At 45.9% G+C, this 16,473-nt stretch overlaps 2 protein-coding genes across 10 annotated transcripts in view; one reads left to right on the top strand and one right to left on the bottom strand.

The window, feature by feature from the left end:
* The window catches only part of PTK2 (protein tyrosine kinase 2), a 187,029-nt gene extending 173,971 nt beyond the window's left edge, over positions 1-13,058 (top strand). For all 9 annotated transcript variants that reach the window (XM_064706739.1, XM_064706740.1, XM_064706733.1 and 6 more), the window contains 6 exons: positions 3,140-3,202; positions 6,079-6,118; positions 6,758-6,864; positions 10,362-10,517; positions 10,928-11,008; positions 11,846-13,058. In XM_064706739.1, coding sequence (XP_064562809.1) covers positions 3,140-3,202; positions 6,079-6,118; positions 6,758-6,864; positions 10,362-10,517; positions 10,928-11,008; positions 11,846-12,055 — 657 coding nt within the window. In that variant the 3' untranslated portion in view covers positions 12,056-13,058. The remainder of the gene's footprint in view (positions 1-3,139; positions 3,203-6,078; positions 6,119-6,757; positions 6,865-10,361; positions 10,518-10,927; positions 11,009-11,845) is intronic.
* A 658-nt stretch (positions 13,059-13,716) lies between these two features.
* Positions 13,717-14,992, bottom strand: RPLP1 (ribosomal protein lateral stalk subunit P1). Its single transcript, XM_064703633.1, has 4 exons — positions 14,811-14,992; positions 14,632-14,706; positions 14,408-14,525; positions 13,717-13,837 (listed from the first exon to the last, which is right to left on the bottom strand). Exons 1-4 carry the CDS (start codon positions 14,880-14,882, stop codon positions 13,758-13,760), a joined length of 345 nt encoding a protein of 114 aa, XP_064559703.1. The 5' UTR covers positions 14,883-14,992; the 3' UTR covers positions 13,717-13,757.
* Positions 14,993-16,473: the final 1,481 nt, after the last annotated feature.

The following is a 16,473-nucleotide window of genomic DNA, read 5'->3' as shown; positions in this document are numbered from 1 at the left end:
TTAGCAAGTAACCAGAAATACTGGAAATAAAGTGGATTATGTCCCACTTTGTCAACATACACATCCTGTCTGAAAATTCCTCTTGACATTTCCAAAGATTTCAGATAGTAGGCTTATTTATTAAAAAAAAAAATCCATTTACTTTTGAAGGACTTTGTGTTTCTGGAAGATTTTAACAACATACAGTTCTTTATCTCTGCGGTTTTTGGGAGGTTCAGAGCCATGGCAGGGACTGGGAAGGTGGCAGGGTGTTCTCTGGGGCTGTGAAATGGTGAAGTACAGAACAGGTTTGGTGTGAGGCTGAGTGTTGACCTAGAGAATGTTGCAATAAACAGCTGAAGGATCACAGAATTAAAAATTCAGCAATGCATTGTTCTTGTGGCAGCATGAGGGGCTCAAAGCTCTTGCAACTGCAGAAGTGGAAGAATTGCTGCTGAATCATACTTTAAAATACAATGGGAGTTTGATCATCAAAATCACTTTTACTGTAAAATAATTTGCCTTCTGACATTTCCACATCTACACAAAAGAATAAACCAGAAAATCATTTAGTCAAATGGGAGTTGTTAGAATTTATTAGAACATTAAAATCAGTAAATATAGAATTGGGACTTTTCTCAGTCATTGGACACAAAAGTTGAACCCTTCTCTTTTGTTCCTGACTGCCCAGGTTTTGATGGAGCAGAGGAGAATGCTTGTGGAAGTTGAAAGAAGTTTATGTCCTGCTAAAGGATTTTTTCCTTATTTCTGAGGTGTAGCTGCTCAGGGTCCCTCAGCTTTGCCATCACCCCCTGGCACTTGGGATCTGCAGTTTGGGATCAGGTTCTTGGAGATGCCAGGGCAGCACCACAGCCTTGTTTGGGTGGGGACCAAGTTAATCATCACCATTTTTGTGATATTTGGTGAGCATTTTCAGCTTTTCTGCACAGCCATTCCTGGGCTGTGGGTTGTGTGCTGTCCAAGATGGGGTGTCCTGGAGGAAACTCAACATTCTGCATGTTGGCTGCTGGTGGAGACTTGGGGAATGAATTGTTCCTGTGACTTGGAGCCTTTGGATGCTGGAAGGAGGGACCTTCTCAGCAAGACAAGGAGAGGAGGAGATGGATTTTGTGTCTGCTAATTTCAGTTTTTGCTTATATTACTAGGAAAAAAAGTCCTGTTACTTGGACTTTTGTGCATTTTTGTGCTTCTGACTCTTCTAAAATGCTCGATATTTCATTGTCTCTGGATTCTGGTCTGAGGGATGTGCTCTAGATGGTCCAGGGGAAGGTGCTCCTGGCAGGAGGTTGGAATGAGAAGACCTTTAAGGTCCCTTCCAGCCCAAACCATTCCTGGTTTAAGATGCATTTTTTGAGTAATAAATTGCTGTAAGTGTAAAGAGCATTAAAGACCCCTGTGATAAAACAGTCTTTGGTTATTTCCAAAGAGTTTGGGCACTTCCCTGGCTAGAAATGAACATGAAACGATGGCAAATTGTGAGCATCAGGGTAATAGAAATGTAGTTTGTTGTATGCTTTATATGGATATTTAACAAGGGTAACTATTTGATTTAGCTGAAGAATACTATGAGAATCATGACTTTACCTGTCTAGTGAACTTTCAGACATACTCATATCAAATGAGACTTTAATCAGAAAAGAATTCATTTATCGTAATAAGGAAATAAACTGGAGATGAGTCATGGTAAGTTTCATCTTGAAATTTGTCACAAATTCCTGGAAAAACATGAGGAGATCACTTGTGTCTGTTTCAGTTCTTCATGATAAGAGGGGGTTAAATATTTCCCTGTCTGATATGATTTTCTATTTTTAATCTGCAAGTTCTTTCAGACAGTGACTGTCTCTGGCTGTGCCCCACTCAGTCTGCAGAAGATTGAATGAAAATCCCAAATGTGAGCCGTTCTGACATGGCAGCACAACTGGGCTGTTTTTAATGACAGAAGATCAATATTAGTGTGTTTTTGCAGGTTCTTTCTGCCCTTCTGGTTTTTAGGGTCATTTAGTAGGATTTGTGAGTTGGAATTATTCTTTAGTATTCTTACAGGAGGAAGGAATCTCAAATAGCCTTAAAACAAGAAAAGGATGTATTTGTCCCCTGAAATTAACCCTGAAAGAACATGTGGTCAGTTTAGTGACACTGTGTTTAGTTACATCTACATTTCTCTGAATTAAAAAAATGTTATTTCCATATTATGTGTGACCACTTTATCCCTTAAGTTATCAGTGACTCCTCATCCAGTCTTGTAGGAGAGAGTCAGATAAATCCTGTTTTTAAGTGCCAGAATTGGTGCACAAGAAGCACACTGTAATTTTGCTGAGCTTGTGTGTTCAGATCAGTGTTAACTTTGGCTTCACATCCACTATTCCTTTGTCTTCCCATGTAATCAATGTTGTCCTTGAAGAATAAATAAAACATACCTGGGTTTGCTGGGGAGATAAGTGGGGTTTTCCTGTTTGGATTTAGTGGTTTTTGTGAGTCCCTTCCAACTCTAGCATATTCTGTGAGAAAAATTATTGGTTCATGTGTGAAGAAAAAAAAAAAAAAATCAGAATCAGTGTGGTTTTATTTTTGCTTTTAGAAACGACCAAGCCCCGGATTCCTGTATTGTGCTGAAAACACATGAAATATAAATATGTTTGTTGCTTGTATGGGAAGAAAAGGGCATCTGGATGGCTTTGTTGGCTGGCTGTATCCACATGGAGTGTTTAGAGAGCTCCAGTAATTGGCCCCATTTGCTTGCAGAGGGAGCCAAGTACATTTAAGCCATCCTGGGGCAGGAAGCGGGAATTAATGTGCAGCGTTTCTCATCCTGTGGTTGGAATTTTGCTGTTGGGAAGCAAGCTTTTTTATTTTTCAGAAAAAAACTCAACTTTTGCTGCCTTTGAGAAAACTAAAATGCAGATTTTCCAATGTTGTGTCAGCTCAGGGGTACTTTGGATATTTGTTGGAGCATTTTGAGTCCTGTGCTGGGGGCAGCTGCAGGAGGAGCCAGCGGGGGCGAAGGGCTGGAGTGAAATGACATCTGGATTTGTCAGTGTGCATTTGGAACAGCATTCTCCTGTCTTTGCACTGCCTCTAAGCCAAGGGCACGCCACTGGGTGAGCAGAGCACAGAGTGAATCCCTGGATTTCTGTTTCAGAAACCCGACATGAGGCACTCCAGAGGCAGCATTGACCGCGAGGACGGAGCTCTGCAGGGCCCTGTAAGTGTGGGGGATCTTTTCCTCTCCCAGCTCTTCCTCCAGTTTCCTGCTAGAATGTTCTGTACACTGGCTTGGGGGTGGGAGATGATTTAAAGGTTTTGCTAAATGTTTCCACTGTTATTACATGGTGGTACAGCTTTCCAAGAGGCTCAGCTTCTGTGGGAACTGCAGCCACAGCAAAGTGGTTCATGCAGCAGTTTGGGGGATTTGGGGTTTGTTGGTTGTTTTTTGTTTTTTCCCCTTGAAGCTGTTCTTGAAACAAATATTAAAATGTTTCCACAAATATGTTACAATAATTTCCAAGTGCTCATGTGCTGTAGAATTGGGCCTTTTATTTAAAAATGGGGATTGTTTTCTGCAAATTCTGTCAACAGGAAGCAGGAATAAAGTAACTCATGCTGTTGTTTAAATATCTGAAGGGTTTTCTCATAAGGAATGTAAATGTTGCTGTTGTATTACTCAGAAATCTGTTTGGGGTAAATGATCCACTATGAAACAATTGGAATAAACCCCACAGCCATTCCTTTATTCCCAGACAGCAGCTGCAGCTTGGGTGTTCTTTCTTAGTGGCTTAACTCCTGACTGTTTAATTTAATTAAAACCATTTTTTCAATTGTTGAATTGCCATTGGAATCTCTGGATCATACTGTTGGAAAAGGGGGATTAGGCTAGGCACTGCTCATCACACAAACCTGGTGCTTCATCCACTCTTTCTCCCCAGGAAAGCAGTGGATATTTTAAATCCACCCTCCTGTTTCATTTGGGATGGGACTGTAAATTCCTGCTTTGGCTTAAGCATTTCTTCACTTTTTAGGAATTTAGGGATTCTTCCTGCATTTGCAGCCAAGACAGTCATGAATGAGTATATCAGTGACACACTGCAGCACAGTCTCTGGAGACATTCATGTCTGGAAGCTCCTAAGATTTTTTCCATGAATTTGGAGAAGATTCTTAGTTACTGTTAGGCCTTGGCTGTTGTTGCATCTTTATATAAGAGCAAGAAAAGTGTTGCTGCATTTTGTGCTGCTTGTGAAGATGCTTTGTGATGCCCAGGAGATTTTCAGGTCATGCCACAGGTTACAGATCCCAAACTGTTTCCAGGGAAAGTCCTGCCTGCCCAGATGAGGTGGTCCAATATAGCACCTCATTTGAAAGAGTGTGAAGAAAACACTTCATGGTCATGGACAAAATGGGTTTAAAAGAGACTCTAATTCATGGTAACTGAATTTCTAGTCACAGAATTTGATCTTGTAGTTCTCAGTAGATTCAGAATGTAACTCTGACTTCATTTGCAGTGGGAAATGCTTATTACTGCTGTGAGTCAATTTGAGTTTCTGACAGAGGATGAGAAACTGGGCAGTGATACAAATGAGAAGTTACCACCCACATTTGGGCAGTTCCTGTCTGATCACATTTTTTTGACCTGTACTTTCAATACACAATTTTGTGGAAGTAAAAATGCAAGAATTCTTCTAGTGGGATACCATTATTCTGCCTCTCTCTTGCTCTCTTCCTTTCCCCCTGGGGTTATGAGATTTGAAATATTTAGGTTAACAGCACAAATCAAAGATAATGACATGATTGAATGTCTCTATTTCATGTCCCTGTCTTTGAGGTGACCAACCTCACAGAGCGACAGACCAGTGTCATTTCTGCATCTCCTGTTGTTGTTGACATTTTTAAAAAGCCCTTCTTGTGGTGCTGTCCAGCTGAAACTGCAGTCGAGCTTTGTCAGCACCAATTCTCTCCCTGCAGTGGCAAACAGCATCTCTGTAGGGATTGCCTGTCCCTGTTTCCAAAGTCTGTACATTTCCTTTGTCCTCCTAACTTCTAGAAGATCCCTGCTCTGCCAGGCCCTTTTCTGCCCTGATTGCTTGATGTCCAGCACTCTGAATTGTGCTCTTGAAAGATTGCTCTTGAAAATCACCTGACATCCATGGACTCCAGTTCTTTCAAAAGCAGATTCCCAGGGAGCCTCACTATTTCCTGGAAAGCACCCAAAGTCCACTCTCCATAGCCAAGGTTTTGCTGGAATTTTTTCTCCTACCTCCAGCAATTTGAAGCTCAACTCCTTTGTGGTTGCCATGACTGAGGCAGCCACTGCTCAGCACTTGGCCCATGAGTCCCTCTCTGTTTACAAACAGCAATTCCAGCAATCACCTTTCCCAGTATTCCTTCATACCTGCATCCAGAAGTTACTTTCACAGGAATTTCCTGGACCTCTTTGTGTCCACTGTATGATATTCCCAGTTGAATTTTGGGAAGTTAAAATCACCCCTGAGGGCCAGGGCAGTGGACACAGAGATATTCCTTAATTCTGTGCTGACTCTTGGGCTGCTCACAGCAGTGATGAGGTTGGTGTGAAGGATGGATGAATGCCCTTACCAGGGAAAGTCACTTCAGTCTGTTACTAAATTCTTCCAAGTGGATGGGCAAATGGGCCTTGAGTAAGAGCTTTGCAGCAAAACCAAAAAGCAAACCAGCTCCAAAGTGTGTTCCCATTACAGAAGCATTCAGCAGGAAGTTCTGCAGTTTCTCTGTTGTCATTTCTCCTTCACCACCATGACCTCTGCAGTTGCATCTGTGGGCACAGACTGAAAATGCCTGGAACTGTCTCACCACCTTTGAATAATAAGGATGAATTGCAATGTGGAGGCCAGGGCTGTTGTGAGCAGTACAGAATACATGCAAATTCTTTTATTGCTCTGTAAGTAATAGACTTGTAGTAAGGGACTGATGATGGTGAATTGGGATCTATTTTCAGCTGGTAGGAAATGTGCTGAGAGCTGGCTGCTCTTGGTATTGAGATTAAGTTAGTGCTGATGAGAGCTGCAAGCACTGCAATAACTACTTTATATGTTTATTTTATTTTATAGGCTGGTAACCAGCACATATATCAGCCTGTGGGAAAACCAGGTAAGCAGTAAATGCAGATGCTGACATTTTGAGTATTTGATTACAAGTCTTGTAGCAGCAGTAGTCAACAAAGTTCATGGCAATATTTCCATACAGAGAGGATTCAGTTCCACACACATTGATGTTTGTGTGCTGTGTGTTCAGGTTCCCCATGCAGGCCCCAGACATGCAGTCAGCAAAGCCAAGGAAGTGTTTAGATCAACAAGCAGGAAATGTCTAGAGCATCTGAGTCAGAGTGGGAATTCACCCAGGGTGGAGTTCAGACATGTCAAACAGCAGTAGACACCTAAAATTGGGTTTCTCAGTCTCAAAAGTGAATCACACAATTTGCTGCTGGGAAGAAATCCAGTTTCCCAGATTCACACAGCATGTGGGACCAGGGATGACACCATCACAGTGCTGGGGTAGCTGTGCCCAGAGCAGCAGCAGTTACCCCACAAAAGGAGTTTCAAATATTTAACTAAAACAATCCTGCTCTCTTAAAGTGCAGCTCCCACAAACAGTGCATTTCCTGCAGCACACCTAAAGATCTCCCATCTGTGGCAAAGCAGAGCCCATGCAGCCTGTGCAGTGCAGAGCAGGAGGGTGCCAGGTGCCTCTGACACCTTGCTGCTCTAAAATCACAATTTTTTGTCGCAGATCACGCGGCTCCGCCAAAGAAGCCCCCGCGCCCCGGAGCCCCCGGGCACCTGGGCAGCCTGGCCAGCCTCAACAGCCCCGTGGACAGCTACAACGAGGGTGTGAAGGTAGGGGAGCACCCAGAAAATGGAACATTACCAGGGCCACTTTATTCATTACCAGTGAAATACCCCCAGCAAATCAAATGTGACAGCTCTGAGGTAATCTGATGTTCCTGAAGTAGAGAGCATGGAAAGCAAAGGGGACAGAATTCATAAGTAAATAATGTCATGGGGCAAACAGCTCCAGGGGAGTGGGGAGGGAACTCAGGGTCTCCCTGGCTGTGATGTAGTGGGCTCCTCAGCTAGAACCTGCCCAGGTGAGCTTATTTCTAGTCTGGAATGATGAGGTGTCCCAAATGGACCCAGCTCCCTGTTGGGCAGGATGGAGCATGCCCAGGGATCCCAGTTGCTCAGATGGTACCAAAGTCTCCTGTCCTTGGTCACAGGAGGTGAGACCTCTCCTGCAGTGCTCAAAAAGTTCTTGCTGCAGCACCAGAGCTCCTCAAATCCTACCAGCTCTGGGGAACAAGGGAAGAGGGGAAATGGGCTGTCTGACCTGGGAGGGAGATACTTCCTGATGTGTTCTTTCATTTCCCATAAATAGCAATAAAGCCAAAACTGAAACTTGACAGTGGTTTTGTAGCAGAGGTGCTGCTGCAGGGTGCAGTGTCCTGCCCCTGCTGCAGTTGGTGTCCACAGAACAGCTCCTAAGGATGTCAGGCACTCCCAAAATCATCCCTTTGTGTGCTGTTTCCTGCCTGTGGGACTCTGCCACCTTTCTAATCTCCAGGAAACAGCCCTGCCAGGCCTGTAGTAAAGCACAGGAATCCATGGTGTGGTGGCCACAGCAGCTGGGATAAGTGACCCTTATTTTAGGTGATTTAAGGAAATACAGGAAAAGCCCAGTTCATCTGAACATGAAATTCAGAACTGCCACCAGAGCAGTGTGTTCAGCACAACTTGATCCCAGCCACTGCCAGCCTGCCTCACTCCTGCTCGTGTTCTGGGATTATTGGAATGTTTAAGAACCAGTGTAAATAGCCAGCAGTGGTGAATTTGAGCAGGATTATTTATTATAAACTGATGCCAGTGCTTTACGAGCTGCCAAGCCTCAGAAAATGTCAAAAAGCAGTAACAGATGTGTTCCTAAACTCAGCTTCTCTGAAATTTCCTTTCTAAATGCTGATGCTGGAACATGAAAAAATGTTTTTGAAATAAATCCTTTTGACAACAAACAAACCTGAGCAGTCAGAGACATCAGTAGTGACAAGTGAACAGGATTTGTGTACTAAATAGCTCTTTGAGTAGGAAAGAAGGGCTGATTTTTTTTCTTCTGTCAAAATTTTCTTGGAATTGGATTGTTTTATGCCCCTTGAAGAAAACAGCCCATTACTTTTTGGCATAGCTTTGTTAATGGTTGCTGTCCTAAACTGAAGATGCTTCTGGGGTTCATTTCAGACTCCCTTTTCTGTACCCCCAGTTCAGACTCCCTTTTCAGGGAGAGCACAGATGAAGAGGATTGGAATTTCCTGCCCTTGGGAGCCTTCAGGGCAGGCTCCAGAGAGCTCCTGGGTGAGGCAGAGTCAGCAGTTCCACAAAGAAACTCAAAATTCTGCAGAGTAGTGGTGTTGATATTGGGGATAAACAAAGAGAAACCAAGGGCTGAGAAACACAATGTCCATAGTCTTGAAAAGTTTGGGTGTGGAGTTCTGAGGGTTGGGAATCATCTGGAATGGGTTCTGGGTAGTTCCTGGCCATGGCTGTGATGAGTTCTTGTGAACAAGTCCTGCACAGTTAAATCACCCATGTATTTCCCATCATGACTTACCTAAACAAGAAGTTCCAGAAAGATGAATACAAAATTTGTATCCTGGACTGTTTGTGCAGAGGGACCAGCAGAGTTCCCAGGACAGGTTTCCCAGGCCCTTGCTCCACTCAGCAGTCTGCCACACTGGCTTGCTCCTGTCAGCTTTGCATGATCTCCTGCCCGTGTGTTGAGTCAGGAGGAAGCATGGGGTGCATGGCAAACCCTTCCACTGCCCACAGGGGTGCACAGCAGCTCTTCTGTCACACAGGGCCCAGAGCTAACACTGGTGGCTGCCAGTTCTGGTGAGGATGCGTTTTCGTTGCAGGCTTTTTAACTGGTCTCTGATTGCTACACATGTTTTGGGTTTGTTTGTTTTTTTGTTTTTTTCCTGCTGAGTTTTATTAATATTGTTTTTCTTTTTTTCCCTTCTTTTGGTAAATTTCTTTAACCTCCCCCCACATTCTGCTCAACCATAGCCATGGAGGGTAAGCAGCGCGTGAGCGTGTGTGTCCGTGCCCTATTCCAAAATGTCCTTGCATGTGACTTTGCCAAATGACTGTTTTAACTTCTTGATTGCTGAAACTGATTCGAATCACAGCCTTTCCCTGCTGATTGAAGCAATTACAGTGTTCTTTTTCCTAAGGTGTTTTCTGATCAATGCACTAAATGGAATCTCTGTGGTAGCTGTTGGTATCCACTTAATGAAATGCTACAAAATGGAATCACCTTGTACTGAATCCTGCACTCCTTCCTTAGAGAAAGTCTCACCAAAGCATTCCACAGTTTCCTCAGGGCAGTGGATCAGGGGCTTGCAGTGAAGCTTTCCTGGAGCTGGGACCAGTCCTGAGAGCCAGCAGTAACCCAGTGTAGGGAGCTGAAGTGCCATGAGCCATCTCAGATCCAGGAGGAAATCAGGAATTTTTTAACTTGCTGCTCACACTGAGTTGTTGCTTGGGCATCCCATTGTAGGGAATAGCTGCAGGAGACTGGGATGCTTGGTGGTTTTACAGTTCTGAGATACTGAGGACCTTATAAAGGATGTTTGCAAAGTTTGTTTCATTTCAGACCTGGGATTAATTGTCTGTCTTGGATTTAACTCCAGACTTACCTGACTTGTTGGAAGTTTTACTTGAGTAAAGACCATAGGATTTTTAACTTAGGAGTTTTTTCTGATCTCTTGGAAATCAAATGTCTAAAACCATTCCATGTTTTCCACCTGTACTGGTGACACCATTTTTGTTAACCTGCTGTAGATTTTCACTAACAAAAGAATAATGTCATAGAATCATGGGATAGTTTGGCTTGGAAGGATGATCTCATTCCAGTTCTCTCTTTAACATACCAGTTTTCTCTTTAACATATCAGTATGTTAATGTGTGCTCTGACATTTCTTTGGAGCACAAAAATCCCTTCTGGAATGAGGGACCTGATACCTGTTGCCCTTGCAGTGGAACTTGAACCACTGAGACATGTTAAGTACTCAGTACTCTCATGCCTCAAATTATTCCCTTCTCTGTTGAGTGTTACACTGGAAGCTCTTCAGGGATACCCTGGTGAAAGTTGCCCAGTGTCATTTCAGAGATCAAATTCAGTCAGAAGAACTGAAAGAAACCTCCTCCATCCCGGAGCCAGCTCAGGCAGCAGCGGGGCCGGGCGGGGCTGTGGGAGCCGGGGAAGCCGAGCCCTTCCCGGCTGGGAGGTGGCCGAGCCCCACCTGCTGGGGACGGGAGCTCCAGCAGCCGCTCTGTGCTTGCAGATCCAGCCGCAGGAGATCAGCCCTCCCCCCACGGCCAACCTGGACCGCTCCAATGACAAAGTCTACGAGAACGTCACGGGGCTGGTGAAGGCGGTGATAGAAATGTCCAGTAAGATCCAGCCGGCCCCACCCGAGGAGTATGTGCCCATGGTGAAGGTATGGGGGCAGTGCCTGAACTCGGGGTGTTTGGGGTGTCTGGAAGTAGAAAAGCTGTTTGTGTTCATGTGGTCAGAGGCTGGAGCTTTGGATTCCATGCCCACTATTGTGGACAGCACTGCTTCATGCCCAGTTTGCCTGTGCTTGTCCAGGCTCCTGAGTAGTGTGCTTGTCTTCTCCACATTTTCACTTTTATGAGAAAAACTTGTTCTTAAGCCTTTGGCATCTTGTTTTGATGCTAATAGACACAATTGCAGGCGGGATTGTGAAGTGCCATAGGCATGTTCCAACTCTTTCCTTATCCAGATGAGCAATTAAATATATCCAGTGCCTCTTGCACTCCTAAAATTCTCTCATCCATTTCTTCCAAGTCTTTGAAGTTTATTTCTTTAATCTCTTTCTTTTCTTAGGAGGTTGGTCTGGCACTAAGAACTTTACTGGCAACAGTAGATGAGACCCTCCCAGTGCTCCCTGCAAGCACCCACAGAGAGGTACGTGGAGCTCTCCCTACCTGCTGCTCAGCCACTGCCCTCCCAGTCATCCTCAGCTCACTGGGACAGGTTTTGGTGCTCTTTTCTTGGCACAGGCCTTTTGGTTCCCTGAGCAGACTGAACTCCTGGGTTATAATTCTGCATAAAATTATTTAATTAAAATTGCTGCATGAACTTAGGCTTGGTATTAGTGAGGATTCTTAAAACTGGATATAGGTGTCACCTATAGGAAGTGACATAAACCCCAGTATTCCACAGCAGGGAGTCAATCAGCTGAGGGTTAATTCTTAGTGCAGATGTCACCTGTCATTTGCTTGCACACCAAGTCACTGAACAGGTAATTGAGCAGAGCTTGGTACAGCTGGAAGGTTGTCTGTAGTTCTGGATGAGGAGTGACTGAGAGCTTTCAATGAAGTTCGTAATTAAAACAGTTTTCCTCCAAACCTTGAATGAGTGGGGTTCTGTAAGTGCCATCTCAGAGGTTCAGGCTGACTTAGCTGTGTGCTTAAGTAACCTGTATCTGCCTTCTTGTTTCATTTTTAGAGCTGCTTCTATGCTTTAGAGCTGCTTCAGTAGTAAAAAGAGTAAAGCTGACAAGAACCTGAAAACCCATTACAGGCTGTTAATGCCAAGTTGTGGTTTAAAATCCAGTACTTGGGTCTTGGTGCTGTTAAACAGTGGGTGGCTCAGCAGGTGCCAAATTCCATCTGCTGCTCCCCGTGGTGTTGCAGAAACAGCCCAGCTGCAGTCAGGGATCAGCAGGGGCTGTGGCTCGGTGGAATTGCTGTGAGTGCAGGGTTTCAAACCCCCAGGGCTGATGGGGTTGTCTCGTTGCAGATTGAGATGGCACAGAAGCTGCTGAACTCGGACCTGGCCGAGCTCATCAACAAGATGAAGCTGGCCCAGCAGTACGTCATGACCAGCCTGCAGCAGGAGTACAAGAAGCAAATGCTGACGGCTGCTCACGCCCTGGCTGTGGATGCCAAAAACCTGCTGGATGTCATTGATCAAGCCAGACTGAAAATCAGCCAGTCCAGACCACACTAAGCACTGAGGGAAGAGCATCGTCAGCCTCGGAATTCTGCTCGCGCCAGGATGTTCCTTCACCTTCCACCAGCAGTGAGGATTCACCCAGCGCAGTCCTGGCCGCCCCCTGGGGGTCTCTCATTGCAACAGTTGAACCGAGTGGCTCTGCTGGGGCCGGGCTGGCTTCGGGCCGTGGTTATCAGCAGCTGAGTTTGTACAGGAGCCCTCGGAGCTGGGGCACGGGGCAGTCACTCCGTCATCGCATGGGACACGCTTCGCACGAGCTGCCACCATTGAGCTGCCCCCGGGCCTCGGAGCCAAAACTGTTGGAGCAGCAGATGGGAGAAAGATATTGTGAAGTGAAGAATTCGGGGAAACCTCAGGGCTGAGAATTCTTGCCCACAGTATATGAACTATCCAGACTGGAATTTTTTTTATTAGAACACTTATGTCGCAATATGCTAATCACGATTTACAGAGAAAGAATAAAAAGCTATATTTTCAAGACTTCAGTCATTTCAAGACAAACTAAAGCCCTCTTCATCTTCCTGCCTTTTACTTTGACGTGACTGTGTGAAGCATTTGTTTGGAACTAGCTGTAGGACACAACTGAACACTCGAGTTTTTCACCAGGATAACGTGCCAGTTCTTTTGTAGCAATGTTGTTTTCCTTGGAAGTGAAAATGCTGCTTTGTACCAGAGCAATTCAGAGCTGCATTTAGAGGAGACCTGTAACCATTCATGTCCCCCATTTTTATATAATTTATAAAGACAGATTAAAGCCATGATGACTATTTTAAACCCACTGTAGTTAACTAACCCATCCTTTTGTCTATCTTGCCTGGGAGGAGTTACAGTAGAGCAGTGTAATTAGATTTTCCTTGGTTTTCCAGTTATGCCATCTGTTCTGTTAAAATAAAAACCACACTCCCTTTTTGCTGTTGAGGGATATAAATTATTCTCAGGAAGAATATAATGAACTGTACAGTTACTTTGACCTATTAAAAAGGTGTTACCAGTGAAACTCTGACTCTTTATTTCATGTGTGTGCACTGCAAAAGAATTCTTCCCTGGGTACCTGTGTCTTTTTAAAAATGAATTGATAATACAAATACCTACCATTCTGTCATGAAGTTGTTTTGTAAATGTAAGAGGTGGGACAGTGCAGAGTCTATCAGTGCTTGTGCAACAATCCCCCTCCACAACTTTGGTGTCTCTTATACACCTGGAATTCTGTAATGCCTCAAATGCTTTGGAATACCCACTTGGAACATGACTCTTCCCTTGTTCAACTGCTCTGGAAAAGTCCTGTTCAGAAGTTATTTATGAAATTCATGCCTTTTAAGAGCTCCTTTCCATTGCAGTGTGACATCACCTCCCACACAGGTAAATACATCCTGTACCTGCCACAACCTCAGCCCTACACCTGAGCATTGCAGCCCTTTCCCCACTGTGAAAAGCCCCTGGCCTTGCTGTGCCACAGCTGTCACCACACCCCTGCTCACTGGGATTTCATCCCTCCCTCCATCCACAGGCTGTGGGTGCCTTTTAGAGCTTTTAACTGTTCTTGTGAAACACCAAAAAACTGACAGGGGAAGCTGTAAAGCCCCAGCTGAGCACTCATGACAGCAGCTTCAGGAGCTGCAGGTAACCTGGACACAAACATCCACCTGAGACAAGAGTACAAGCAGATGTTCTTTATTACAGGCTGGTACAAAACTAATTAGTCAAAAAGACCAAAGCCCATGTCATCATCAGATTCCTCTGATTCTTCCTTCTTTTCCTCTTCTTTCTTCTCCTCAGCTGGAAAAGAAACAGAGTTATATTTTAATTTATCAGTTCATAGAAGTCACTTGTCACAAAAGGTGTCACATGCAATGATTAACATCAAGTAGTCCTAAAACCTAAGCCAGCAGCCCAAGAATGTTGTTTGTGCTATTAGCAAAGTGGTTTTGTTCAGAATTAATTTCCAGCAAACCCGAAAAATTTTGAGAAGATGCTGATGCTCTGATCCTGATGACACACAGGACGAGCAGTTTTAATTCTGAGGGAACACTAATCCTGTGCACTGACTTCATGTGCAATGCTCCCTTTCTCAAGGGGGGGGCGTGCTTTGCTCCAGAACACTGACGCACATCGCAGGGCAGAACCCACATGCCAACAGCTCCTGGAACCGGTGCTTGCAAAGCTGCGGCTGCCCCATCCCTGGAAGTATTGGATGGGGCTCTGAACAGCCCAGTGTAGAGGACGGTGTCCCTGCCCACGGCAGGAGGTTGCAAAGAGATGGCCTAACTAAGCTCTTCCTAACTCAAGCCATTCCATGGATCCCCGGATCCACGTTCCGAGCCTCGGTCGGACGCGGCCGCCACTTACCGGGGGCGGCTCCGCCGGCGGGCGCGGCACCACCCGCGGGAGCGGCGGCAGCCGGAGCCCCGCCACCGCCCGCTCCCACGTTACAGATCAGGCTCCCGATGTCAATGTTCGCCAGCGCCTGCGGATAACAACAAGCGGCAGCGAAGTCTCGTTAATACGGGCGAAAGGTGCGCTGGGGAGCCCCACACGCCGCTCCCGCCCGGCCCGCGGTCCCTCTCGCCCACCTTGGCGAAGAGCCCCGGCCAGAAAGGCTCCACGTTCACTCCGGCTGCCTTGATGAGCGCGTTGATCTTGTCCTCCTGCAACGAGACAGCGGCGCTCAGAGCCCGCCCGGCCCGGCCCGGCGCGGCCCCTCAGGCGGCCATGCCGCGCGGCCGCCGCCATCTTGTGCGGCCGCACTCACCGTCACGGTGACTTCGTCGTCGTGCAGGATGAGGGCGGAGTAGATGCAGGCGAGCTCGGAGACGGAGGCCATGGCGGGGCGCGGTGCTGGTCGCCGGGTGGTTCGGCCTTAGCTTCGTACGAAGGACTCAGCACCTTGGGCCGCCGCGGATCGAAAGGGGCCGGACTCGCCGGCGCGGATTTATAATGGCGGTGCGCGTTGCGTCATCAATGACGTCACCCCGTGACCCGCCGCGCATGGCAGGTGCCCGCGCGCGCTCCCTCCCCCGTCCCTCAGCGCCCTCACGGGCAATAATTCACCCGAAAAACGAGAATGGCGCCGGCTCCGGCCGCTCCCCCATCCCTGCCAGCCTCAGCCGTGCCCCGAGTGCCACATCCCCACGGCTTTTGTATCCCTCCACTACCCTGGGTGAAAACTCTACTGAGGCCATTTTCCCAGGATCCAAACTAAACCTCCCTGGCACAGCTTGAGGGGCCCAAGCCCTTCTCCCCCACAGCTACTTCGGGTGTCACTGCCTCGCTTAAACACTCCGTTTTCTGTATGTAATAAAACGGGGAGAAAAGGTGCTGAATACGCCCTTGGTACAGGATTGTGTATTGTGATTTTTTTCCACCCAAACATGAGCAAGAACTTCTTTCCCATCAATGACCAAGCACTGAGCAGTTTGCCCAGAGAGGGTGTGGGGTCTCCCTCACTGGAGATATTCCAGCACTATCTGCCCACAATCCTGAGCCTCTGCTGGAGCAGGGAGGTGGCACCAGGTGACCCCACTGTGGTCCCTTCCAACCTCATCATTCTGTGTTTCTGGCATTCTGATGAGCCTGAGCAAATTCCAGAGTTTTGCTCCAACAGCATCATTGGATTGTGAAAAATGAATGTTCTCTGGGTTTTATTTTGTGTCTTCTTGACAGATATGTGTTTGATGAGTCTCAGCTCAGTGGCTGGGCAGATCACGGAACAGCTTTCCTGCAAGCTGTGCTGGGGCACTCCTGGAGGACATGGAGGGGATTTGGGACAGCCATGGCTCCATCAAGGTCAAGTCCTGCTTGATCAACTGAGGGGCCTTCTATGAGGGAGTGACTGTGCAAAATGCCAGTCACTTGTTCTTAAAATTTTAAAAGTTTAATAGTAATAAAATGGTTATAAAAATAGCAATATAATTAGAGTAATAATAATTTGGACAATTTGGATTACGACAATATGAGACAATAGAAACAAAAGGTTATGGAAGTCCGGGTACTTTTTTTGGGCAGCATAAGCCCGAAAAAGGACACATGTTGACAGAGGATGAACCCTTAAAAACAACAGCCTGTTGCATGTTCATACACCTCATACATGATGCATAAATTCCATTCAAACACAGGATTATGTCTGGTCAGTGCCAACTTCTTCCTCCTAATCCTGACGTCGTGTTCATGGCTGAGCAAGTCAGGAAGAAGTTCATTTCTTCTGATAATGGAGCAATAAATTCTCTTTCTCTGAAAGATTTAGGTGTCCTGTGACTGCTATCTGGTGTGAGTACCTCATTCCTTTCTTAAAAAAAATCTTACATACATAGTTTCTATTTTTACATTATGTTATAACCTAAACCGTATTTAACACGCTACTTAAAAAATTAATTCAGCATAACTTTCTAACATAACACATATAATATTCATTTTAA

The sequence above is a fragment of the Zonotrichia leucophrys genome, chromosome 2 (genome assembly GCF_028769735.1).
Source record: "Zonotrichia leucophrys gambelii isolate GWCS_2022_RI chromosome 2, RI_Zleu_2.0, whole genome shotgun sequence".
Lineage (NCBI taxonomy): Eukaryota > Metazoa > Chordata > Aves > Passeriformes > Passerellidae > Zonotrichia > Zonotrichia leucophrys.
This window is presented reverse-complemented; position numbering and strand designations above follow the sequence as displayed.

What these genes read in the sequence shown, in the direction of transcription:
- RPLP1 (XM_064703633.1), bottom strand. Translation starts at nt 14,882, where the DNA reads ATGGCCTCCGTCTCCGAGCTCGCCTGCATCTACTCCGCCCTCATCCTG. An exon ending in ACGACGAAGTCACCGTGACG is followed by an intron (nt 14,707 to 14,810) that starts GTGAGTGCGGCC and finishes GTCTCGTTGCAG; the next exon opens with GAGGACAAGATCAACGCGCT. An exon ending in GGCCGGGGCTCTTCGCCAAG is followed by an intron (nt 14,526 to 14,631) that starts GTGGGCGAGAGG and finishes TGTTATCCGCAG; the next exon opens with GCGCTGGCGAACATTGACAT.